The 27,303-nt window shown below is 44.8% G+C and overlaps 1 protein-coding gene across 4 annotated transcripts; it reads right to left on the reverse strand.

The window, feature by feature from the left end:
- Window positions 1-10,205: 10,205 nt before the first annotated feature.
- LOC140723527 (uncharacterized) lies at window positions 10,206-26,667 on the reverse strand. 4 transcript variants are annotated; one of them, XM_073038089.1, is made up of 3 exons: window positions 26,619-26,667; window positions 25,578-25,662; window positions 10,206-12,040 (listed from the first exon to the last, which is right to left on the reverse strand). In XM_073038089.1, the coding sequence occupies exon 3, from the start codon at window positions 11,639-11,641 to the stop codon at window positions 10,520-10,522; it is 1,122 nt and encodes a 373-aa protein (XP_072894190.1). In that variant the 5' UTR covers window positions 11,642-12,040; window positions 25,578-25,662; window positions 26,619-26,667; the 3' UTR covers window positions 10,206-10,519. The 4 variants fall into 4 exon arrangements, with proteins under 4 accessions (XP_072894190.1, XP_072894191.1, XP_072894193.1 ...); XM_073038090.1 differs by lacking the exon at window positions 26,619-26,667 and adding an exon at window positions 14,608-14,659 and having other exon boundaries at window positions 25,578-25,643; XM_073038092.1 differs by lacking the exon at window positions 25,578-25,662 and having other exon boundaries at window positions 26,619-26,658.
- Between the last annotated feature and the right edge of the window lie 636 nt (window positions 26,668-27,303).

Below are 27,303 nucleotides of genomic sequence, written 5' to 3' on the forward strand. Positions count from 1 at the left end.
GTACGAGGATTAAGCTAAAGGGGATTGACCCACTGTTAATCCTTGAGACTTTGTCTTGATAAAGAATCGGGACAGAAATAAATTGGACACTCGGTGGAGAGGACCCTATCAGGTGCTACTGACCACACCCACGGCCGTGAGGGTGGAGGGGCACCCAAGGTGGATTCATCGATCCGACTGTAAACCCGTCTTTAATGAAGTAGAATAAACAAAGGGTGAGTAATAGCATGACGGCTGTACTAATGTCACTTTTTGTACTGTGTGCCCCAAGTCTCCAAACAAATACTTCCCTTTCTCTATGTCACACGCATGCAGAACGAAAAAGGCAGTCGGCCTTTTGGGAATGTGCCAGGTTATCCCAGCATGCGGAACCAAGAATGCCCTTGGAAGAAGTACCTTTGAATAGTAGTGAGATGTTATCTGTGAGAATTATGAATTCTTTGAGTAAACCCTGAGACTCATTATTGGATCGATGGTGGATATCAGGATGTAGAACAACCCGGAATTGTGGGTGTCTCTGTTTTAAGGGATGCCATTTACGAATATCTACAGAAGTGACCTGAGAGAACCTCTGTACAACCTGCCCATACTCTGAGTAAGGTAAATGGGATCTGCTATTGTCGTACTGGAAGAACAGAGGAAACACCGTTGGGAAATAGCTCTTGTACAGAAATGAGGACTGATCCCCCTCCGTACGCTGTTAACGGAACTTATTGTGTATGTGGTAAGAAGGCACATCCGTGGCTCTCAGGGCCTTATGATGACAAGGGAACTATCACGGTGAGAAATTGGACGGGATATTGCTACTCAGCTTATGTAGTACCCTCTATATATTCATTAGCCAATATTTCTCATCGTACTCAGCTGGAAGGAAATAGGAGAGGAATTACAGACAGTGAGAAATTTTGGATGATATCTTTTCCTTTCTGTGGGCTAGACCGAAATTCGTGAGAAGTATACAAGTTGGCAGCTGCACTAGAACAGTTGGCGAATAGCACTGCGAATGTTTTAACTGATATACAGACCCAGATTAAGGGTTTAACTACTGAAATAGCAGTTCTGAGGATGGCAGTTTTACAGAATAGGATGGCATTTGATTTATTGCCAGCAGAGAAAGGGGTGATATTTGCTGTCATAGGAAAGCAATATTCCAGATGAGGCGTCTAATGTTGCAGAACTACCTCAGCATATCAGTCAGGAAATCCAGAAAATTAGGGCAATTAGCGAAAAGATGCATGGGTTCACCGATAGTAAGAGTACCTGGCCATGGCCTTTTAACATTTCTGGAGACTTCCGGGGAATGCTTCTGCATGCAGCTATGATAATAGTTTTACTTATAACCATAGTAATTCTTATAAGATAAATAACGATACTTTGGAATTTAGTCCCTTAGACATTCCACAAATTCTCTCTTTTGCAGTCCAGTAGCGGCTTGTTTTTCCAAATCTACCATCTTGTTAAAATTTGTAATGATTATAATGACATTGCCCTTCTGACACGCCTTTTCCACATCCCGGCTGCCGTTTGGAAGCCTGAATACAGCTGCCATTAGGGTACTTTTACCCTTGACATTTCTTAACTCAAACCATAGAGACTCTACAGCTTCCGATCCTATGTTACCCCTTTCTAATGATTTAATATCAGTTCTTATACACAGGGCTGCACACCCCTCCCCTGTCTACTAACCTATCTTTCCGATACACCGTATATCCTTGGACATTCAGCTCCCAATGTCAGCCATCCTTTAGCCATGTTTCGGAGATGGCCACAACGTCATACTTGGCAACGTGTATCTGGATTTCAAGATCGTCCAGTGTATTTCTCATGCTGCTGTATTCAAATGCAACACTTTCAGTCCATGATTTACTGTTTTTACCGCACCACGCCTCTATTACCCTGTAACTCACCCCACTGGCTGTGATTAAGCCTCATCTCCTGCCTTAGCTTTCTATCATCTCTGTTGCACGTTCTCTCTGATTTATTTCTGTTTTCCACTTCCTCAGTCCTATCATTCCGGATCCCAAACTAAATTCAAATTAGTTTAAACTCTCCCTAACAGCTCTATTAAAGCTCTCCGCTAGGATTTTGGACCGCTTTGGGTTCAGCTGTAATCCGTCGTTTCTGAACAGGCCGCACCTCCCCAAAGATGCCCCAAGGATCCAGGAAACCAAAACACTGCCCCCTACACTGGTCTATCAGTCACGCAATGATATGCCTGATCATGCTATTCTTGTGCTCGTTAGCATGTGGCACGGGCAGCAACCCTAAGATTACTACCCTGGAGGTCCTGATTTCCAGCTTCCTAATTAACTCCTGAATTCTATCTTCAGGACCTCCCTCAGTAATCGTAATCTCGTGTTGGATGCTGTTGAGGGGATGACCACAGGGGTGCTCTCTCGTATCTGAGCTCTTCCCATTCTTTCCATGACAGTCACCCACTTATATAACTCCTGCAGCCTCGGGGTGACTAACTCCTTGTATCTCCTATCTATTTCCTGTTCACGTTCCATTACAAGCTGTAGGTCATCAAGCCGCAGCTCCAGATCCCTAACACGTTCACTCAGAAGCTGCACCTCGGTGCACCTGGCGCAGGTATGGCCATCTGGGAGACTGGAAGATTCCCGGATGTTCCATATCTTACACCCACAGCGAAGTACTAACCCAACAGACATGCTACCATTCCAGTTTATATTCTCAGTAAATTTGTTCACTGCTTAATCGCCTAGAGGAGGGAACAAGATGTGCGATGTCCAAATCTGCTGATAACACAGAAACAGAGGAAGGAAATCCAATGACGACGTTGTGATTCTGCATCAAGTAGTTCAAAAGGCAGATTGTATTTTGGCCAGTACCACACAGGGAGTGGAGATTATGTAATAGGTTGGTGTAGCTACCATTGTTCACGGTGTTACTGAGGCCACACCTGGAATTTTATGCACGGTTTTAATCCGCAAGCAGAAAGAAATCTTAAGAGTAGCTATGCAGCCAACCAGATCAGTTTTACTAGTGTAATACATGGGATGATTTACCAGCAGAGGTGAGCTGATTTGACCCTGAATTTAGAACACATTCACAAACATTAGGGTATTTGTGGAGAATCTTGATAGAGTATCTCTCCTCGTCAGTTAGAGAGCCACAGAGACGGTCGATGAGGGATGCTCATTTCAAATGATGTGTGAAAATTCCTGCAATTTTATATCTTCTATTTAATTTCGCTTTGTGATCAATGAGGTATCTATCCATTTGAGTGTAAAATCTTTGGGATTCACTGACCCGAGGGTGTGAAGGCCTGTTGGCTGGGTATTTTTGAAGTGGAGGTAGATAATTAATTAAGGGGAGCGAGGGGAATGGATACAGGAGCTTAGATTATACACTGTTGTGTTGAATAATCATAAGATCATAACACACAGCAGGACAATTTCTCCTCTTCTCTGCTCTAAATGGAGGTCCCGCTATTCTGTGGGCATGTTCCCCTGGTCCCCAACTACAGGAAAAATCTTCTCCATGTGCACTCTTTCTCGGCTATTTGGTGTTCGAAAGCCTCTCTCATTTTTTTCTAAACGGTATCGGATACAGGCCCAGAGACATCGAATGCTCCTCATGCGTTAACCCTGTCAGTCTCGGAATCATTTTTCTGAGCCTCCTCTGGACTCGGTCCAATTCCAGCACATTTGTCCTGAGATGAGTCCCTACATTGCTCACGATAGTCCATGTGGTTTATCCAGTGCCTGATAACATCTCAACATTGTATCCTTATGAATAGCCGTCTCTTAATGAATGGTAACATCATATTTACATAACTTTAAAGGTGAGTGGCCAGAGTGGAGAGTAGAAAAAAGACGATGGACAGTGATTTTTTTTTACTGGAAGGAGAAATCGATATTCGTGCCTTCAGGTTGGAGCTAAGCAGCTGGAATATGATGTGTTTCTCTTCAACCCTGAGGCGGTCAAGTCCAGCAACTCCAGCCATTACTATTCTGCCATCATCCCTGCTGGTGCCCCCTTCCAATCAACATTTAGTGTGCTCTTCGCCTGTGCCTCCGTAGTTCCCCTCACTCCACTAATAATGATACATCTTCTTGTGCCTTTCCCCTTTCAACGTGCAGAGTGTATTCTACCATGTTATGATCACTGCGTCCACATTGTCACTTTACCATAAGCTCCCTAATCAAGTTTGGGTCATTACACAGCGCCCAATCCAGAATTAACTTCTCCCTGGTGGGCACAATTACAAGCTGTTCTAAAAGGCATTTCATTGGTATTTTCCAAATTCCCTCTCCTGATATCAAGCACCAACCTGATTTACATAATCTACCTCCACCCATCCCGCTCCTGAACTGTTTGTCCCACTCTCATCGGGGAGGAGACAACGCAACATCCTCACCAGGACAACCAGCCTCTGAGACAGCTACTTCTCCCAAGCGTTAAAGCTGATAAACATCTCTACCCACTAACCCACCCTTCCACACCACCAAACACATCTACTTTACAATTTCCTCTCTGTCATCTGATATGCAGGGATCCGATGCCGAGCGTCACTTTATGGTCATACAATCAAACCGTGCATAGTATATAAGCTATAGATGTATGTTTTCACTATCATGTTTTTGTGCTGCATTGGTGCCGGAGTGATAATTATTTGGATCTCATTTACACTTGTCTGCTGCAAATGGAATTAAACAACTTTGAATCTTGAATAAACATTTCAGCAGGCTGCACCTTCACAATTCTGTCCCTCAGCGTTTTTGCGGCAGAGCGCCACCTGGTGACAACGGAGTGCACAAAAATAGAGGGTTCTATATTGTGGCAAATCACCACCAATTATAAGCGTTGTCCACAAAAGGGAGAGATTTATAGCGATAAGGAGGGGTTTAGGGAGTTGGAAGCCAACTGTAATTGAATTCAGTGCCAGACATGCCCCAAAACACTCTCCTCACCACTAGTCAGGGTAGCAAACAGTCCTTCCATATGAGATAACTTTTCAACATCGTGCCTGTTGGGGTCATCTACTGTTTCCAGTTTTCCAGGTGTGGCTTCCTCGACATTAGTTAGACCCGGTGTAGTCTCTGCATTCTGGAAATGTTAGAGGAAGTCAGGAGGTCAGGTAGCTTCTGTAACCAATTTGTAAGCAGACCTTTATGGACTCCTGCTGAATGACTTCCAAGTACATAAGCATCTCTGATTTCTTTTTTAATTTTCTTCCATTTACTTTTTTCTACGCCCTTATGACCAATTTTTCATGACCGTACACATGCATACACTGTATTTCATCTGCTACTTCGTTGCCTATTCTCACGAAGAGTACGGGTCCCAGAACAGATCCCAGAGGCACTGCACTGGTCACCGACCGCCATGCAGATCATGACACATGTTAAAGATCATCTGAAAATCCAAGCAAACAACATCCTCTGCCTCTGCTTTATCTATTCTGCCAGATATTTCCTCAAGGAATTCCAAGAGATTTGTCAGACAATATTTCCTCTAAAGGAATCCCGACTTTGGCCTACTTCATCATGCGTCCCGAATTACAGTACCCAAAATCTCAGCCTTAATACACTCTAACATCTTCCCCACTATTTTGATGAGACTAACTGTCCTATAATTTTCTTTACTCTGCCTCCCTCCCTTCCTAAAGAGTGGAGTGACATTCGCCAGAAACGTTCCAAAATCTAGTGATTCTTGATGGATCATGACTAATCACTTTAAGAGAAAACGAAGGGGGAGCTTCTTCATTCAGAGGCGGGGAGAGTGTGCAACGATCTGCCAGAGCAAGTGGCAGGGACGATTTCAACGTTTAAGAAGAGTTTGCTTAGGTCCATGGATGAGAAGGATACAGAGGGCTATGGTCCAGGTGGAGGTTGTTGGAACTCGGCAGATTATTGCTTTGGCATGGACTAGATTGAGCGAATGGCATTTTCCTGTTGTGTAGAGTTCTATGACTCTAATGCCTTCACAATCTCTTCAGCTACCTCTTTCTGAACACTGGGCTGTCACCTACTGGTCGAGGAGTCTTACCAACCTTCAGGCCTTTCAGCTTACAAAACATCTTCTCTCCTTGGTAAAAGCATTTATCCTTACTTCTGCCCCAGATACTCCTGAATGTTTGGCATATATGTAATAAATTTAACGACACAATTGGAGTGGGTGACTTCAATCTGCAGGAGAATTGGGGAAGTCAGATTTGTGTCAGATCACAAGAGAGAGAATGAATGGAATGCTTACGAAATGGCTTTTTATAGCAGCTGATGGTTCAGCCTACTCGGGGAACTGCTATCTTACATTGGGTGTTGTGTAATAACCCAGACCCTATTAGGGAGGCTAATGTAAAGGAACCATTAAAAGGCATTGATCATAATATGATTGAATTCCTACTGCAATTTGTGAGGGAGAAGCATAGGTCATTTATGTAGTATCGCAATGGAATAAAGGGCATTACAGAGGTATGAGAGAGGTGATTCCCCAAGTGGATTGGAGAAGGATACTGGTGAGGATGACGCCAGAGCAGAAATGGCTGACGTTTCTGAGAATAGTTCATAATGTACAGGAGAGATATGTCCCGCAGAAGTAGTTCTCAAATGGTGGGGCTAGGCTACCGTGGCTGACAACAGACAGACATACTTTATTGATCCCGAGGGAAATTGGGTTTTGTTACAGTCGCACCAACCAAGAATAGTGTAGAAATATAGCAATATAAAACATAAATAATTAATTAATAATAAATAAATAATGCCAGGAGGAAATTAGTCCAGGATCAGCCTATTGGCTCAGGGTGTGTGACACTCTGAGGGAGGAGTTGTAAAGGTTGATGGCCACAGGCGGGAAATGGCCTCCTATGACGCTCAGTGTTGCATCTCGGTGGAATGAGTCTCTGGCTGAATGTAATCCTGTGCCTATTATGGAATTATGGAGTGGATGGGAGACATTGTCCAAGATGGCATGCAACTTGGACAGCATCATCTTTTCAGAAACCACCGTCAGAGAGTCCAGTTCCACCCCAACAACTGCATTGGCCTTACAAATGAGTTTGTTGATTCTGTTGGTGTCTGCTACCCTCAGCCTGTTGCCCCAGCACACAATAGCGAACATGATAGCACTGGCCACCTCAGACTCGTAGAACATCCTCAGCATCTTCCGGCAGATGTTAAAAGACCTCAGTCTCCTCAGGAAATAGAGACAGCTCTGACCCTTCTTGTAGACAGTCTCAGTGTTCTTTGACCAGTCCAGTTTATTGTCAAGGTATTTGTAATCCCCCACCATGTCCACGCTGACCCCTTGGATGGAAACAGGGGTCACAAGTGACTTCGCCCTCCTCAGGTCCACCATCTGCTCCTGAGTCTTTTTCACGTTAACTGCAGATGATTCTACTCACAGCATGTGACAAATTTTCCCACCGTAACCCTGTACTCAGCCTCGGCTCCCTTGCTGATGCATCCAACTATGGCAGAATCATCAGAAAACCTCTGAAGATGGCAAGACTCTGCAGCAGTTGAACTCCGAGGTGTAGATGGTGAAGAGAAAAGGAGACAGTACAGTCCCCTGTGGAGCCCCACTCTGTCTGACACAGTGTTGCAAGCATACGTACTGTGGTCTGCCAGTCAGGTAGTCGATAATCCATGACACCAGGAAACCATCCACCTGCATCACTGTTAGCTTCTCACCCAGTGCAGCAGGACAGATGATGTTGAACGCACTGGAGAAGTCAACAAACATGACCCTCACAGTGCTCGCCGGCTTGTCCAGGTGGGCGAAGACACGGTTCAGCAGGTAGACGACGGCATCCTCAACTCCTAGTCGGGGCTGGTAGGCGAAATGGAGGGGGACTAAGTGTGGCCTAACCATAGGCTGGAGCTGCTCTAGAACAAGTCTCTCCAGGGTCTTCATGATGTGCGAGGTCAATGCCACCGGTCTGTCGTCATTGGAGCCACTGGGGCGCGGCGTCCTCGGTACAGGAACGAGGCAAGACGTCTTCCACAGCACAGGAACCCTCTGGAGACTCAGGCTCAGGTTTAAAACATGGTGAAGTATTCCACATAGCTGGGGGGCACAGGCTTCGAGCACCCTGGGGCTGACATCATCTGGGCCTGCAGCCTTGCTTGGGTGGAAACGTTTCAGCTGTCTTCTCACCTGTTGAGCTGTGAAGCCCAATGTGGTGGTTTCAGGTGGGGGTGGTGTAGTCATGACAGCAGGGTGGGGGCTGTGAGGAGGGATAGGATGGGAGAGTGGAGTATGTGTTGGTTGGGGACCGACAACAGATGAATCATGTGGGGGACAAAGTAAGTTAAGGACTGTATAAAAGCGAAGGAAAGTGCTTATAGTGTAGCAAAAGTGAGTCGGAAGTTAGATTATTGGGTAGCTTTTAAAATCCAACAACAGGCAACTAAAAAAATAAGCTATAAAAAAGGGAAAGCTGAAATATGAGGGCAAACTAGACAATTACATAAAGCAGTTATAAAAATATGAGTGAGCCACTGGAAAATTATGCTCTTGGGGTAGAAATGGGGAAGAGGTGGTAGATGAACTTGATAGGTACTTTACATCTGTCTTCTATGTGGAAGACACTAGCAGTGTGACAGAGATCCAGAAGTGTCAAGGAGCAGAAGGAAGTGCCATTGGTATTACGAAGGAAAATGTGCTAGGCAAAGTCGGGTTCTTAAAGTGGACAAGCCACCTGGACCAGATGGACTACATACCAGAGTCCTGAGAGAGGTTTCTGAAGAGATAACTGTTGGACTTGTCCTGATCTGTCAATAATCACTTGATTCTGGCAAGGCCCCGGAGGACAGGAAGATTGCGAATCTCACTCCACTCTTTGAGAAGGAAGGAAGGCAAAATGAAGCAAAGTATTGTCCAGTTAGCCCAACCTCAGTGGCTGGGAAAGCATTCATTAAAACAGATGATGTTTTGGGGTACTAGGAGAAAAATGATAAAATAAGTCAAAGCCAACAAAGCCTCTGTACAGGGAAATCTTGCCTGACAAATCTGTTAGAGTTCTTCCAGGAAGTCATAAGCAGGATGGACAACCGAGAGGCAGTGGATATCATTTACTTGGATTTGCAGAAGGCATCTGATAAGGTGTCACATATGAGACTGCTTAACAGGATTCAAATCAGAAGAGATACTGGCATGACTAGAGAAATGGCTGACAGCCAAGAGGCAGCAAGTGGGAATAAAAGAGGCCTTTTCTGGTTGGCTAGCAGAAGGTAGTGGTCTTCAGGGGTCAGTATTTGGTCCGATACTTTTGACATTGTTTGTCAATCATTTTGATCATGGAGTTGATGGCTTTGTGACAAGGTTTGTGGATGATACAGAGATAGGTGGAGGAATTGTAGTGCTGAGGAAGCAATGCGATTGCATCAGAACACTGACAAATTTGAAGAATGTGCAAAAAAGTGGCAGATAGAATATAATATTGGGAAATGTATGATAATGCATTTTGGCAAAAGAAACAATAGTGAACTATTATCTGACTGGGGAGAATGTTCAAACAACATAAGTACATAAGTATGTATGAGTCCTTGGGCAAGACTTCCAGAAGGTTAATTTGCAAGTTGATTCTGTGATACAGAAGACAAATGCAATGCTGGCAGTAATTCAAAGAGAAGTAGAATATACAAACAAGGAGATAATGCAAATAATTTATAAGACCCTACTTAGAGTATTTGGGACCCATATCTCGGAAAAGGTGCATGGTCGTTGGAGAGAGTCCACAGGATATTGAATAAGATGATCCAGGAATGAAGGGGTTAAGATATGATGAGTGCTTGCCAGCCTTGGGCCTGTACTCCTGCACTGACCTATGTTTAATAAACGCGGGTGGTGGTGGGGGTGTTAAATCTCACATCCAACTAATGGTTTCCCATGCTGCTTTCAGTCTTTAGAACCAGGGAAAATGACCCATAATGTGGAAATGAGTTGTGATTAAGGAGGTCGACTACCAATGTCAATCTTCCTCAGCTCAGAGATTTGAGGGGTGAAGAACATCTCAGAGAGAACTGCAGTCAGCTCGACTTCTTCAGTCTGCAGTAAAATTCACCTGCAGAGTGGTGACTGTTTGGAATCCATCACCACAGGGAAAGAGAGAAGGCACGGGGAGCATTTAAAAGGACTGTCATGGAACTGAGTTACTGGTAGGATCCAGCCGACCTCAATCAACTATCTACTGTAACCTAGGTGTGGTATAAATTCACAAAGTACCGGAGACAGAGTTTAAAATAGAACTGATTTATTTGTCTCAGGTCCAGAATATTAAAGTCCAGTCACATTAAAGGTGAATATGCAGCAGAAGAAACTCCTCCCATTCCCAGTGACCAGGGTGCAGAACTGGGTGTGGTGAGCAGCAGCAATAATTGTAGAGTTCAGCACCGACAGTCACTCTCGAAATTGCATTCAGCAACGGTGATGGACAAATATCCAGCATGCAGCTCATTGAAACTTTCTACCCAGTGTGAACCCGGTAGTGTGTCACAACGTTAGGTTACTGAGTGAACCCCTTCCCACATTCACAGCAGGTGAATGGACTCTACCCAATGTGAACTGACTGGTGTCTCTGTAGGGTGGATGACCGAGTGAATCCTTTCCCACATTCTGAGCAGGTGAACGGCTTCTCCCCAGTGTGAACTCGCTGGTGTCTCTGTAGAAGAGATGATCGTGTGAATCCCTTCCCACATTCACCACAGGTGAACGGCCTCTCCCCAGTGTGAACTGACTGGTGTCTCTGTAGGGTGGATGACCGAGTGAATCCCTTCCCACATTCTGAGCAAGTGAACGGCCTCTCCCCAGTGAGAAGTTGCTGGTGTGCCAGCAGATAAGATGACCGAGTGAATCTCTTCCCACATTCACAGCAGGTGAATGGCCTCTCCCCAGTGTGAACTCGCTCGTGTTTTTGTAGATCAGATGACCAAGTGAATCCCTTCCCACAGTCTGAGCAGGTGAATGGAAACTCCCCAGTGTGAATTCGCTGGTGAGCCATTAGTGTGGATGTCTGCGTGAATCCCTTTCCACACTCTGAGCAGATGAATGGCCTCTCCCCAGTGTGAACTCGCTGGTGTGCCAGCAGATTAGATGACCGAGTGAATCCCTTCCCACAGTTTGAGCAGGTGAACGGCCTCTCCCCGGTGTGAATTCGCTGGTGTGCCAGCAGATCAGATGATCGAGTGAATCCCTTCCCACATTCACAGCAGGTGAACGGCCTCTCCCCAGTGTGAATTGACTGGTGTTTTTGTAGATCAGATGACCGAGTGAATCCCTTCCCACATTCTGAGCAGGTGAATGGCCTCTCCCCAGTGTGAACTGACTGGTGTACCAGTAGTTCGGATGACTGAGTGAATCCCTTCCCACAATCTGAGCAGGTGAATGGCCTCTCCCCAGTGTGAACTGACTGGTGTCTCTGTAGGTGGGATGACCGACTGAATCCCTTTCCACAGTCTGAGCAGGTGAACGGCCTCTCCCCAGTGTGAACTGACTGGTGTCTCAGTAGGTGAAATGACCGAGTGAATCTCTTCCCACAGTCTGAGCAGGTGAACGGCCTCTCTCCAGTGTGAACTCGCTGACGAACCATCAGTTTAGATGACCGAGTGAATCCCTTCCCACTCTCTGAGCAGGAGAATGATTGCTCCCCGGTGTGATCTCGCTGGTGAGCCATTAGGACAGATGACCGAGTAAATCCTTCCCCACAAATTCAGCAGATGACCAGCTTCTGCCCAGTGTGAACTGACTGGTCTGTCCATAGGTGGGATGACCAAATGAATCCTTTCTCACACACAGAACAGATGAATGGCCTTGCCCAGTGTGAACTTGCTGATGTAACTTCAGTTGAGATGACCAAGTGAATCCATTCCCACTGTCTGAGTAGATGAATGGGTAACCCCCTGTGTAAAATGACGGGCGTGCCAGTCGGTAGGATGACTGACTCCCCACAGTCTGAGCAGGAAAGATGATCGATTGAATTCCTTGCTCCTCTTCTTAAATATCTAGACAGAGACAGCAAAACTGGCGTGTTGTGTTCGAGATTCCCATAGACAAATTCCTTGTCATATTTAACCTGTAAAGAGATTTAAAAATCCATCAGTGGGAGAAGGACAACTTTACTTTCAGATGAGATCACTGGAGTTGTCTTGGTGTGATCTGACATTACTGTGACAGTGAGGTTCATCCCAAGTTGGAGAGAGAAATGATCTTCTAACTGGGCACAGTGCTGGTATCTAGAATGACCCTCAAACTCTCTGATGCTCTTCGTCTCTCTATAAGAATGGGGCATTTCTGCCATCACCAATCTGTGACCTGGCTCAGTTTGACTCTCTCCATTGGTATTATTCCCTGTTCCCCTTGAGCTGCATGGGTGCCTGGCCCCACAGTAACTGAAACACTCTCACGCAAATAGCCTTTGTTGACATGCAGCTAGGGTTTTCATTTATGTGCTGTTTTAATGCTTTGTAAATATCTCCTGACCTGGCTGGTGGTGTAGTGGCATCAGTGCTGGATCTCGGGACGAAAGGTCCCGAGTTCGAACCCAGCTGGCTCCCCTGCACGCTTTCCATCCGTGCTGGGTTACGAGCTGGTGATCCCTTTGGAAAATCAGCCAGCAGAAGTCAATAGCAAACCATTGCTGTAACTTGCCTCGTACGGGGCTCCCCACTACGTCAGAGAGGCAAGGAGGGAAATCGTCCGCGATGCGACTACCTTTCCTTAAATATCTCCTACTCAGATGCATGGTTGGTCTGCACAGCTGTATTTTAAGGTTCTTGTCACAGTCATGAAAAAGTACAACAGTCCATCTCTGGCCCATCTACTTTCTTTGAACTATTTAAACTGTCTATCCCAAACCCGTACCATACAGTTACCTATCTGAACCTTTTCAATGTTGAAATCATGCTCGCATGCACCACTTGTGCTGGCTGCTCATTCCACGCCTGGATGACTGTTGTATGAAGATGTTTCCCTTCATGTTACCCTTAACATTTCACCTTTCACCCTTAACCATGGCCTCTGGTTGTAGTCCCATCCAATCTCAGTGGTAAAAGCCAGCTTGCATTTACCCCATCTATAACCCTCATAAGTGTGGTACACCTCCATCAAATTTCCCCTCAGTCTTCTACATTCCAAGGAATAAAGTTCTGATCTGTTCAATCTCTCCTTATAACCCAAGTCCTCCAGATCTGGCAAAATCCTTGTGAATTTTCTCTGAACTCTTTCAACCTCTTTTACATCTTTCTGTAGGTTGGCGACCAAAACTGCACACAATACTCCAAATTAGGCCTCACCGATGTCTTATACGATGTCAACATAACATCCATCTCCTGTATTCAGTACTTTGGTTTATGAACGCAAATGTGCCAAAATCTTTCTTTCCATCCTTCTCTACCTGTGACACCACTTTCAGTGAATTATGGACCTGTATTCCCAGATCCCATTCTTCAACAACACTCCTCCATGCCCTACCAGTCACTGTGTAAGACCCACCCTGGCAGGTCCTACCAAAGTGCAACACCTCGCACTTGTCTCCATTAAATTCCATTTTCCATTTCTCAACCCATTTTCCCACCTGGTCCAGTTTGCACTGCAAGCCATGATAGTCTTCCTCGCAGTCCGCTGAATCCCCAGTCTTGGTTTCATCTACAAATTTACTGATCCAGCTACCCACACTATCATCCAGATTACTGATATAGATGACTAACAACAACAGATCAAGCACTGATCCCTATGACACACCACTAGTCACAGGCCTCCAGTCAGAGAGGCAACCATCTGCTACCACACTCTGGCTTCTCCTAAAGTTAGGGTCTCATCCAATTTATATCTCATCTTGAATGCTGAAAGACTGAAACTTCTTGACCAACCTCCCATATGTGACTTTGTCAAGTGCCTGGCTAAAGTCCATGTAGACAACATCCACTGCCTTGTCTTCATCCAATTTCCTGATAACTTCCTCCAGAGACTCTATAAGATTGGTTAGACATGACCTATCATGCACAAAGCCATGCTGCCTATACTTAATCAGTCCACATCTATCCAAATACTTATATATCCGGTTCCTGCACACATATTCCAATAACTTTCCCCCTACTGATGTCAAGCTCACCAACTTACAATTCCTTGTTTATTTTTAGGGCATTTCTTGAACAGCGGAACAACATTGGCTGTCCTCCAATCCTCCAGTACCTCACCTGTCACTAAGGATGATTTAAAAGTCTGTGCTTGGGCCCTGACAATTTCTGCACTTGTCTTCCTCATTGTCCCAGGGAACAATTTGTCAGGCCCTGGGGATATATTCATGGTAATTTGCCTTAATACAGCAAACACCTCCACCTCTGTAATCTGTACAGGGTCCATGAAGTTGATGCTGCTTTGCCTCACTTCTATAGACTCTGTATCTGTCTCCTGAGTAAATATGGATGCAAAAAAAAATCTCCCACATCTATTTTGTCTCCCCATATGGATTACCATTCTGATCTTGCAGAGGATTAATTTTGTCCCTTGCAATCTTTTTGCTGTTAACAGATCTGCAGAATCCATGAGGATTCTCCTTCACCTTGTCTGCTGGGGCAACCATGTGACTTCTTCTATTTGTTTCATAAGAATTCACTTTCATTCCCTATAATTCATATGTACCCCATTTGTTCCTATCTGCCTGTACCTCGTATGCACCTCCTCGTTCTTTGATCTGAGTAAGGAAAGCCAAAGGGGTGATTAAGGATCCGTTAGTTGGGAGAACAAAACAAGAATGTGTCTAATATCCCAGTGGTAAGGCTTGCTCGTGCTGCATGGTGTGTGGGGTGGTGGGGGTGTTCAACTAAAGTTGCAGGGGGCATGCGAGCCTGAATAACAGAACAGATAGTGAAGGGATTCTGGATATAGATGTTTAGACCTCAGACAAGGTCAGTAATGAAAAACGTTGAGCATGATGCAGTTAAAATGCTGAACTCTGTATATTTCAATACAAGGAGCAGCGTAGGAAAGGTGGATGTGTTCAGTGCATGGATCAACACCTGAAATTATGACACTAGGATTTGGCAACTGTGGACTGGGACAGGCTGCTTTATGGCAAAGGTGTGTTTGGTAAATGGGAGGCCTTCAAAGCAAAATTTTGAAAGTACAAAGCAGGTATCTGCTTGTCAGAATAAAAGGTAAAGATAGAAACTGTAGGAGACCTTGGATTTCAAGAGATATTGAGACCGTGGTGAAGCACAAAAATGGAGCTACATAACAGGGTTAGGCAGGCAGGTTCTCATGGAGTATAAGAAAATGCAAGAGAACACATAAGAAATAAATAAATAAATAAATCAGTATGGCTGAACGAAGGCATGAGGTTGCTGTCGCAGAAAAGATGAAGTATAATCCTCAGGGATTCCAGAGATAGATTAAGAGCAAAAGGATTGCAAAGCACACGGTCCTCTAGAAGACCGGAATGGCAATCCAGGAGTGGAACCAAAGCAGATGGGGGAGATCTTAAATATTTTTTCATCTCCATTTACTCAGGAGATGGACACAGGGTCTAAGGGAGTGTGGGAAAGCAGCATTAAAATCGTGGACCCTGTACAGATAAAAGAAGATAAGTTATTTCAGTGCTCAACATAGAACATAGATATCTACAGCATATTCCAGGCCATTCAGCCCACAATGTTGTGCTGGCCTAGATTTTCCATGTATGCTCCATGTATGTATTTAAGAGGCTGTTAAAAGACCCTATTGTATCTGCTATGACCACCGCTTGCTGGCAGTGCATTCCACTCTCTGTGTTATAAACTTATTGATACCTATTTCGAAGCGCCTTAAAACTATGTTAAAACATGTTAGCCATTTCAACCCTGGCGAAAAACCTCTGGCTATCCACACGCTCTATGCCCCTCATCATTTCATACATCAACAAGAAAATTATACATTGCTTTGAGGATTTGTTGGAGGTATAGAACATTATGAGGGTATAGATAGGGTAAATGCAAGCAGCTTTTTCCACTGAGGTTGGGTGGGATGAAAACCAGATGTCTTGGGTAAGTGCAGAAGGTGAAAATTTAACGGGAACATGTGGAAATGCTCTTTACTGAAATGGTCATGAGAATGTGGAATGAGATGTAATCACAAGTATTGAATATGAGATTGAGTTCACAATTTAGAGAAGTTTGATAGGAACCTGGATGGTAGAGTTATGGAGGGCGATGGTAACAGTGCAGGTAGTTGCATTAGCCAGCTTAAATGTGTTCTCAGCATTGACTAGATGGGCCAAATAGCCTGTTTCTGTACTGAACTTCTCCATGTTTCTGTACTGAACTTCTCCATGTTTCTGTGACAGAGAAACTGGACAAACTTGTTTGGAAGGGAAAAGGTAGGAGTGACAACGGGGCAGCAATGGCTGGAGTTTCTGGGAGCAATTCGGGAGCTGAGTGATCGACACATCCCAAAGAAGTGGAAGCATTGGAAAGGCAGAAGGACACAACCGTGGCTGAATGAGGAGCCAAAGCCAACATAAAAGCCAAAAAGAGGGCAAACGAAAGAGCAAAGACTATTGGGAAGCTTTTAGAAACCAACAGAAGACGACTAAGTAAAAAGTCAGATGAGCTCAGGGCCTGGAATTATGATATTGTTGTCATTAATGAGTCTTGGTAGCACTCAACGGTCTGAGGCATTCAGAGAAAAAAAATATCCAGGGCCTCAATATCTCTTGAAAACCCAGGTTCCCTGCACCAGTTACTTTTCCATATTTATTTTGACAGTCACATACAAACTCCACACGCTCAAAATTTCACTTCTGAAGGCCTCCCACTTACCAAGTACTCCTTTGCCAGAAAACAGCCTGTCCCAAACCACACTTGTCAGATCCTTTCTGATACCATCAACATTGACCTTTCTCCAATTTAGAATCTCAACCCGTGGTCCAGACCTCCCTTTCTCCATAGTTACTTTGAATCTCATGGCATTATGATCACTAATTGCTGTCACCAGCCCTGGATCATTTCCTAACAGCTTATTGCACACTTCCACATCGGGAAATCTATGTTCTGATTCAGGGCACATTTGACAAACTCTACCCCATCTAGTCATTTATAGTATGGGAGACCCAGTCAATATATGGAAAGTTAAAATCACTTAATGAATCAGCCATTGTTTCTTGGCATGGTCTGCAACCTCTCCACAAATTTGTTCCTCTAAATCCCTCAGACTATTGGGTGCAACCAAATCCCAATAATGGTGACGAGATCATAATTCCCTGTCTTGAGCTCATCTGGCTTTGTGATATACACAGCTCAGCACATTCATCACACTATGCTCAGGTATTTGATTGCTGACTGTATCTGAGGTCTGAACAACATCTGACTGGTGTCCAGAAAACAAATTCTCCCTCATTGTCACAAAAACAAAGGAGCTGATTGTGGACGACAGGAGGAATGGAGACTGGCTAACCCCTATTGACATCAATGGATCTGGGGTGAGACGGTGAACAGCTTTAAGTTCCTCGGCATAAATATCACCCAGAATCTCCCATGGTCTGTACATACCGACTGTGTTGTGAAAAGAGCACAGCAGCGGCTTAGATAGGAGAGAAGGACAGGAACGGCAGTCTAAAGTTCGAACTAATAGGGAAACAAGGGATCCTGAACCCATGTCTGCCATACCAACCTTGTTTGTGGACAGTGAATGTGATGAGTAGTGGGCACCCACCGTACTCCCCCTCCCCCCACCTTACCAGGGGCCGAGTGCACCCAGAGCTCCTGAACACCAGTCCTCCCAGTACTCAGATACGGTGGCCGCTCAGGTAACACAACGGCAGCAGCGAAGGGGAGGTCCCTACACCCTGAGATCCGGAAAGGGAATACAGAGGATTATTCCGAGACAGGGAGGGAAGGATCCAATCAAACCCCAGAGTTAACACAAAGACAATTGCTCATGAATGATGCCAAGTCCACGAGCAGGAGGAGGGACAGCCCTCAGTGATTCCTGTGTATGTGGCCTGGAAGCCTCAGGAAATGATAATGATCATGAATCAGGCCCCAGAAAGAAAAAGGAAACCAGCACAGTTTGCTCAGTGTGTCCGCAGTACTATACAAATGTTTAATGTGACCCTGCAAGATTTATTCGCTCTCTGCTGCATGATTCTCTCAGCTGATGAGGGGTGGAAATGGAAGGCAGAATTGAGATACCAAACCTATCAGGAGTGTTACGAATGTGCCACAGCTCTGAGGGGCCGAAGGGTGTGGGGTAGCCCCCCTCCTTTGTGAGAATCGCAAGATCACTAATAAGTCAGTTCAGGGGACACAGGAAATGAGAGAAAGACATGCAGAATCCACAAAAGGGTTGGAATGTGTCCTGGCCTCCGAAAGGCGGACCCATTGCTACCGGCTATTGTCTCTTGGAGACGGACTTGTGTATTGCATCCTGCACGATGCATCGAAGCCCCCCCAGGCAATGAACCGAGAGGGAGGTTGGTGGAGGGATTGCATCATCCCAACCTGATCGACATCTGCGACCCTGTGAATCAGGATAAAAAGAGGGTCTGGGGGGAACAGCCCCTCAGATGCACCAGAAGAAACGCTAGCGATCCCGTAATAGCAAAAACCAGTGGAAGGCCACGTGTGTCCGTTTCCATTTGCCCCGGAATCGGTGGCCTCTACCACGGAAGAACGGTTTTTAGCTAACAATGGGGAAATCAACTCCCAACGACTCTCGAAGGATTGACATCATAAAAGGAATGGGCAAGTTTTAACCCATCTTTCTCTCCAACCAAAGGCTGCAGCCTACAGCTTGACTGAACTAAAGTGACTTTTATATTTCCATCGGACAATACATTATCCCCTAGACAACGACAGAGCTATTTCTTATAGATTATTATTATACCCGCGCTTTTAGATTTCGTATTGACGACGTATATGATCTGTGTGTTTGCATTGATATTATTTTTGTGTATTTCTATCAATAAATACTGTTAAAAATAGTACCATCAGACTTCAATGGACCTCTCTTTCTTTGCTGGTAAGTGACCCAGTTACAGGGTACGTAACACGAGTTACAGGCGGGAAACCAGAATGAGAATGAACAGACAGACCAGATTATTCAAGCCTTGGAAAGGGCTCTCCAGCAACCTGTAAACATCACTGAAGTACTTCAATGCAAACCTAAGTTAAACTAGCCAACAGGATTAAAACAGAAAATATGGATTGGCAAGAATTTATTATGTAAATGTGATGTCAAGAAGGAAACAAATACTGTATATATTTTGTATTGTTTTATCAACAGTTTTCACCATACGTTAATGTGGAAGAGTGAACAGTAAATGGATAATCTTACTGCGATCGTGCCCTCACTGACTATGGTTTACCTTGGTGTTTAGTTCAGAGTTCTTACAGCTGTATGAGAACACTACCGTTTCATTTACAGTCACCACCAGTCGGGGTGTAATCTCGCAGGGAGAGACTTGCTCTGTCCATTGGAAGTCGAGATTCTATGAATGGGCAAGGGTATCACCTGGGACTAGCAAACTTAATCTGGACTCCACTATGTTTGAACCCCTTCTGCCAGTGGCAAAATCTCATGTGACTCTGTGCTATGACCCTCCGGGATGTGCAACTGAGGAAAGCCAGTATTATGCAGCCCTCGAGGGACAGAAGTTCCCAGTCATGGTGACTGGAGAGTTTAAATGAAGAGAGTGCAGAGCATTACTGGCAGAAGTTCTGGGTTTTCTTTGGCGACAGACAGGACTGGTGATTCCCTAACACCATTAGGGTTTGCTCTGGGTTGAAGCCAAAGAGCCCAGGGTTCCTCACCTACACCTTGACGAAACAACCCTCCAGCACCGAGGGAGACTGGCAAGACTTGGCCGCGTGCCAGTCCCATACTGGAAGGAATCTGAGGTGAAGACGGGACATCTGGTAAGACATTCTTTGAATATTGACTGAACCCAAGACTTTGCCTCTGGGCAATTTCAGGTCATGAAGTCGGCCGCACCATCTGCCCACCCGTTCGGATCACGTCAAAGAAGGACAGACTCTCCCATCCATTCTGCAACACACCCTCAAGCCCGAGGCAACGTTTCATGAGGATGGAAGCTCTTTTGTGGATCCAGCAGGAAAATAATATTCTGACTATGTGATAGTGACGGACAGTGAAGTAATTGAGCAGGCCTCTTTTGAAGCAGCTGTCTCCGCCTAGAAAGCTGAGCTGTTTGCTTTGACTCGTATCTGTATCCTAGTAACAGACTAAAGTGCGAACGTTTACACAGACTCCCGTTATGCATTTGGAGTTGTACATGACTACACGGCTCTCTGGGAATATGGGGATTCCTGACTTCCACTGGCCACCCCATTAGTAATGCTACCTTTGTAGCAACTTACTCACCGCTCTACAGCTACCTCGAGTTTTGGCTATTAATAAATGTGCAGCTGACATCCGCATGTCCGACATGGTCACTGAAGGCAATCCTTCACCAGATTAGGCAGCGAAATGTGCGGCACAATCCTCAGTAGTTGTCGTCCCCTTGGGTTCCTGTCAAGCAACCTTCCGTGAAACGGGATGGCCAGACATGTGGGAGGTACGTACTTCAGATGGATGTCTCTGAGGAGGAGTGCAAACTGTGATCCCAGATGGGGTGCCAGAAAGACCCCGACCTAGGTTTCTGCATCACCCCAGCGGGACAGGTTTGTGTTCCTACACAGCTTTTACCAATACTGGTCCATTATATACATAATTGTACACACCTGGGAAAGGAGGGAATGGTTGGTAACCTGTAACCAGCACACTGGGTACTACTCTTGACAGGTGGACCTTTTTCCTGTCTACAAGTTGATTTTATTGAATTGCCTAGAGTACATTGCTATAGATACTGCTTAGTTATTATAGATGTGTTTAGTAGATAGATTGAAGCTATTCCGACTACTAATAATACTGTTATGACTGTTGTGAAGGTATTATTACAGGATATAGTTCCCAGTTACGGCCTGCCAGAGATGCTGAGCTCTGACAATGGCCCACACTTTGTGGCGAAAGCAAGCGAAGGGGTGTGTAACAAACTAGCTATCAAGCAACAATTCCACTGTGTACACCCCCCACGGGCCGCTGGCTTAGTGGAAAGAGTCAGTGGCACTCTGAAGAGTAAATTGGCCAAACTAACAGCGGAGACTGGACTCACTTGGATGAATGTCCTAATGTTACCCTATTCCACATGAGGGTCACCCCACAGGGGAAAACAGGGTAGTCACCAGATGAAATCATTTATGGACGGCCCATGAGGACACCCTGGGGACTAAGACCTTGTGTACTATTGCTCCCAGAGAGTCTACCAGCGAAATTGGATCTGCATACCATCAGGGAAGAGATGGGGAAATATATATGCCAACTAACCAAAATTCTCCAAGCATTACATTCACAGGTACGACAGGCTTACAAGGACCAGAACTACCCCGCACAGAGGAGTGACTATCCCACCACAGAACCTGGGAATATTGTCCTGATCAAGAACTGGGATTGAGGGAAACTCAGATCTTGGTGGAAAGGATCATATCAGATGTTACTGACCACTCCCACAGCTGTGCATCTGAAGCGGCAATCTTGGTGGATACATAGAACAGACTTCAAATGTGTTACTGAAAGAACTGAGTAGAAGGAATCTCTCAGATGAAAGGAAAATATTTTGGTTTATAGTGGTGTTCGTGTTTATGTCTTTGAGAGGGATCACCCCAGCATCCGGGGCCCCCATGTTAACACCTTTCTGTCTCTCTGTCACACCGATGCCAAACAGGTAGAACTAGGGGCCTGCTGGGTTTGTGCCAAAATTCCGCGGCATAGTAAAACTATGATTCCAGTGTCAGTAATCCCGCTCAACCAGAGTGAGGAACTCTCAGCCTGGGCTTTCTCAAACAACACCCTGGGAAGTGAGGTGAGGAACTGTGGTCTTGTCAGAGATGACTGTGGCTGCCATTGTTTTGAGGGATGGTATCTCAGGTTCCCACCAAACGGAACTTCCCAGACTTTGGGAAACATGCATCCTGGCCATACTTGCATGTGCCCAGCAGCGGAGATGAATAACTGAGACTGAGCAATTTTGGATGATCACTATGGAGTAGCCAGGAATTCACAAAAGATAATCAATTTGGCTACAGCACTTGAGGAGCTGGCCACAATACTGCAGGGGCCCTGACAGAAACACAGGCCCAAGTAACTGAAATATCCACTGAAATGAGTGCAATCCAGCAAACAGTCCCACAGAATTGTATGGCCTTAGATTTTATCCTCACTGAGAAAGGGGGAACCTGTGCTATTATTGACACAGAATGCTGAACCTATATCCCTGATGAGTCTACTAACATTACATCCCTCTCCAAGCACACTGCCAGGGAGATTGACAGCATCAAGAAAGTAGGGTAGGATTTACACAGGCTCACCGAAGGGACGAAATGGTGGACTTCGAAGGCCTGTTTGGTAATATGTGAGGCATGTTAATGCATTATGGCCTAATAGTTGTACATATCCTTGTTATAATTACTGTTCTATGCTGTTTTTACCCACTGATATGTCATAATGTTATCCATGATCAAACGGAGGGAGTGATGAAGTATGTAAAAGGGTTAACACTTGGTTAAACAATAGCAGCCTGTTTTTCTGAAAGAAACTGCTGATGATCAACAGATGTACTAAGCCATGTTGAGCCATATTTCTTCTTGAGGGAAGCTAGCTAGGGTTTCAGGATGCTTATCTCCTTGTTCACATGCATAGAGATAGGACAGTTTCAGTCTGTTCTGTGTATGTAAGCCATTATGACTATTTTGTAATTTGTCTTTAGGGGCTGTCATGTAGTAAATAACTTTGGCTCCAACCTGTCTTGTGTGGTGGGTATCTGAACAGATATATCTGTGGTGTAAGGGGAATTGTTAGTCAGTTAGTAGATTGGGCGGGAACAGTCATAGACTCTTCCTGTTTGAGCGACTATCTGAGTAAGCCCCGGGTGCTTAGAGTAAAGAGTTTGTATTTATATGGTCTCTGAGTGACTTTATCTGGATTCAACTTCCACAGTGAACAGTCTCTTATTGTCCCTCACACGTCACAAAATGATATGGGATAAGAAGGAGCCATCATTCAGTCATGGAAAGACGTAAGGAACAGAATTAGGTGATTCAATCCATCTGGTCTGCCTGACCACTCAACCACTCAACCATGGCTGATTTTTATTCCAACACCATATTCCTGCCTTCCTCCAGTAACCCTGAAACTACATAGCAATCATGAACATATTTATCTCTGCCATAAACATACCCAAATGGCAGCCTCAAACAACCTCTGTGGCAACAAATTCCACAGTTCAGACATCTTTTGGCCAAAAAGTTTTTCCCATCTCAGTTTTAAAGGGAAGCATCTTTATTCTGAGACTGTGTTGTCAGATCACAGATTCTCCGTCTAATGGAAACATCCTCTCCATGTCCACTGTATCCAGGCTTTTCAGCATTCGTTAGATTTACTTAACCATACATCCGTCCACAACTCCCACCGTCCCTCTGAACTCCATTGAACACAGATCCAGAACTATCAAATGCTCCTCATACATAAAGTCAATCATTCCTGAGATTATTCTTGTATATCTTGTTAGCAACAACTGTACTGAACACAAACTGGTACAAGGATAATTTACAGAGAAAAGTTGTGCTTTCTTTACTGCTCTACTGTAATCACAGAATGAGCCATTTCCATTTCCAGGTTAAAACAGGTCCATTTCAGGAAATATAAACCATTCCAGGGTGAATGTAATAAAAAGAAACTGGAATTACCAGAAACGCTCAGCAGGTAAGGAACAGCTGTGGGGAGAGGAACAAACCTTACAATTCAGGTGAATAAAGTTTTGTCAGAATGACTTCAAACATTTTCAGTTTTTAGTGCAGATCTCCAGCAACTTGATTTCCACTGAGTGACAGACATGTGACAGTGGGGTGGGGGGGGGGGGTGGGGTGATTTCCAAACACAGTTTCAACACCAACCTCAAGGGTCTATTTCTACTGTTGTAAACACGGTACAGCCCATTTACTCACACCCTATCCCTGTGAGGCTGGAATTGGAACTCATCCTCTCCTCAGATTGGCAGTCATTGCTTCCAAAGGAACTCCAGAAACAAACATCTGATCCCAGACCAGAAATACTCGCTCAACACCTCATAAGCCCAAGCAGCTCAATCCCCGGGTCCATTTTACCTGGATCAAGAACTGTGATATCCCAGGAACCAACCTCAACATGTCACACAGGCAAAGGTTGGGCACCCCTGGTCAAAATTTCTGTTACTGTGAATAGTCAAGTGAGTAAAAGATGATCTGATCTCCAAAAGTCATAAAGTTAAAGATGAAACATTCTTTTCAACATTTTAAGCAAGATTAGTGTATTATTTTTATTTTGTATAATTTTAGAGTGAAAAAAAATAAAGGAACACCATGCAAAAGTTTGGGCACCCCAAGAGATTTGAGCTCTCAGATAACTTTTACCAAGGTCTCAGACATTAATTAGCTTGTTAGGGCTATGGCTTATTCTTAATCTTCGTTAGGAAAAGCCAGGTGATGCAAATTTGAAAACTTTATAAATACCCTGACTCCTCAAACCTTGTCACAACAATCAGCAGCCATGGGCTCCTCTAAGCAGCTGCCCAGCACTCTGAAAATTAAAATAAATGATGGCCACAAAGCAGGAGGAGGCTATAAGAAGATTGCAAAGCGTTTTTGGGTAGCCGTTTCCTCAGTTCGTAATGTAATTAAGAAATGGCAGTTAACGGGAACGGTGGAGGTCAAGTTGAGGTCTGGAAGACCGAGAAACTTTTCCCAGAGAACTGCTCGCAGGATTGCTAGAAAGGCAAATCAAAACCCCCATTTGACTGCAAAAGACCTTCAGGAAGATTTAGCAGACTCTGGAGTGGTGGTGCACTGTTCTACTGTGCAGCTACACCTGCACAAATATGACCTTCATGGAAGTCATCAGAAGAACCCTTTCCTGCATCCTCACTACAAAATTCAGCATCAGAAGTTTGCAAAGGAACATCTAAACAAGACTGATTCATTTTGGAAACAAGTCCTGTGGACTGATGAAGTTAAAATAGAACTTTTTGGCCGCAAGGAGCAAAGGTATGTTTGGTGAAAAAAGGGTGCAGAATTTCACGAAAAGAACACATCTCCAACTGTTAAGAACAGGGATGGATCCATCATGCTTTGGGCTTGTGTTGCAGCCAGAGGCACAGCGAACATTTCACTGGTAGAGGGAAGAATGAATTCAATTAAATACCAGCAAATACTGGAAGTAAACATCACACCATTTGTAAAAAAAAAAGCTGAAGATGAAAAGAGGATGGCTTCTACAACAAGATAATGATCCTAAACACGCCTCAAAATTCACAATGGACTACCTCAAGAGGCTCAAGCTGAAGGTTTTGCCAAGGCCCTCACATTCCCCTGACCTAAACATCATCGAAAATCTGTGGAAAGACCTCAAAAGAGCACTGCATGCAAGACGGCCCAAGAATCTCACAGAACTAGAAGCCTTTTGCAAGGAAGAATGGGCAACAATCCCCAAACAAGAATTGGAAGACTCTTAGCTGGCTACAGAAAGCGTTTACAAGCTGTGATACTTACCAAAGGGGTTGTTACTAAGTACTGACCATGCAGGGTGCTCAAACCTTTGCTTCGGGCCCTTTTCCCTTTTTTTGTTATTTTGAAACTGTAAGAGATGGAAAAGAAAAAGTAATCTAGCTTAAAATATTAAAGAATGTGTCATCTTTAATTTTCTGCCTTTTGGAAATCAGGTCATCTTTTACTCACTTAGCTATTCACAGTAATAGAAATTTTGACCAGAGGTGCTCAAACTTTTACATGTCAGTATATGTGGTTTTCTTGCTAAATGCTGCTTTAAAAAGTCAGATTTCCAAATATCACTCCCCTTCTTCCCACTTGCAAATTACCCAGCAACTTTTGCATCACCACAATATGCATAGATAACACCAGTTTCTGTAGTGTACATAAATATTTCCCCTGAACCCTCCCCCAGGTGACCGACGGTGATGAACTCACTGATGACAATGCCAATGAATATGAAGGGAAGGGCAGTAGTCTGTCTCACTGGAGTCTGGCACATTTGTGATGTGAAAGCTACTTATTGCCCAGGGCAAAGGTGTTTGATATCTTTATGTACCCAGAGAGAATGGGTCAAAACATGTCCTCCCGTGCAGAAAACTCCAGAACAAGAGCAGGCAGAAAAAGCAGCACACACAAAATCTGCAGCTGCTGGAAATCCAAGCAACACACACAAAATGCCGGAGGAACTCAGCAGGCCAGGCAGCATCGATGGAAAAGAGTACTAATGCTGAGGTAGTACTTGCTGCAGTTGGAGGCAGAACAAAGGTGATTGTCTCAACAGCTGATAGAAAGATATTGCTCTCTTTTTACGAGTTCCCAATCCTTGCATTTAGATAGCTGGAGCTCAGCTCTGTCTGAGAGATCCATCTGCTCCCATTCCCTAATTAGCAGGAAGCTCCCCGAGGCCCGTGTACAGATCATAGTGCTGAGAGGGAGGAAAAAGACCTGGCCCGTGCCGAGTTTGCGGATCACGGTGTCCGGTGTTCACAGCAATTGTCACTTAATTAGAGTCGAAAAGGCCCACCCAGCACCCACTCTTACCGCCTCCGGTCCTCCCGACATTTTGTGTACTGTGCGCATGCGTAATAATCGGAACCAGCGGCAACCCCTGACGCCTGCGCATTTGATCGGTGCTCCAAGCGACAGAGAAATTTTAACCGCAGGGCCTTATGGGTAATCACAGTGTCATTAAAAGTTTCTGCAAACACAGGTTCCATGTCCATACATCAGATTTTTTTGTGTGTAGAAAACTCAGCAGCTTTAATAACACAGAAAGCGGCTCCCATAATCGATACACTCAATATCAACAGGCATTTCGTTTATTTAATGCCAAAGTACAATCCTCTTACAAATGCAGATATGAAACACAAGAGATTCTGCAGTTGCTGGAAAACAGCGACGCACACACACACAATGCTGAAGGAGCTCTGCAGTTCAGGCAGCAACTAAGCAGAGGAGTACACAGACTAGACATGCTGAAGGGGCTCGGCCTAAATGCTGTCCATTTATTCCTCTCCACATTTGCTGCCTGATCTGCTGATTACCTGAAATGTTTTTTAGACATTAACCATTTTGTTTTTCAATTGACCAGTTTCCAAATGTGTCTCATCTTTCATTCATAGCCACATCCTGCTGGTCTGGTTCCTCTTCCTCCTCCTCCTTGTAACCTCCAGAACCCATCTTTTTCCAGAGCCCCAAAGCCCTGATTAATGCTGGCAACTCTTTG

This window comes from Hemitrygon akajei, unplaced genomic scaffold (assembly GCF_048418815.1).
Source record: "Hemitrygon akajei unplaced genomic scaffold, sHemAka1.3 Scf000117, whole genome shotgun sequence".
Taxonomy (NCBI): Eukaryota; Metazoa; Chordata; class Chondrichthyes; order Myliobatiformes; family Dasyatidae; genus Hemitrygon; species Hemitrygon akajei.

Bases quoted from the DNA above. Each gene is read 5' to 3' on its own strand.
- LOC140723527 (XM_073038089.1), bottom strand. From the start codon at position 11,641: ATGGCTCACCAGCGAGATCACACCGGGGAGCAATCATTCTCCTGCTCA.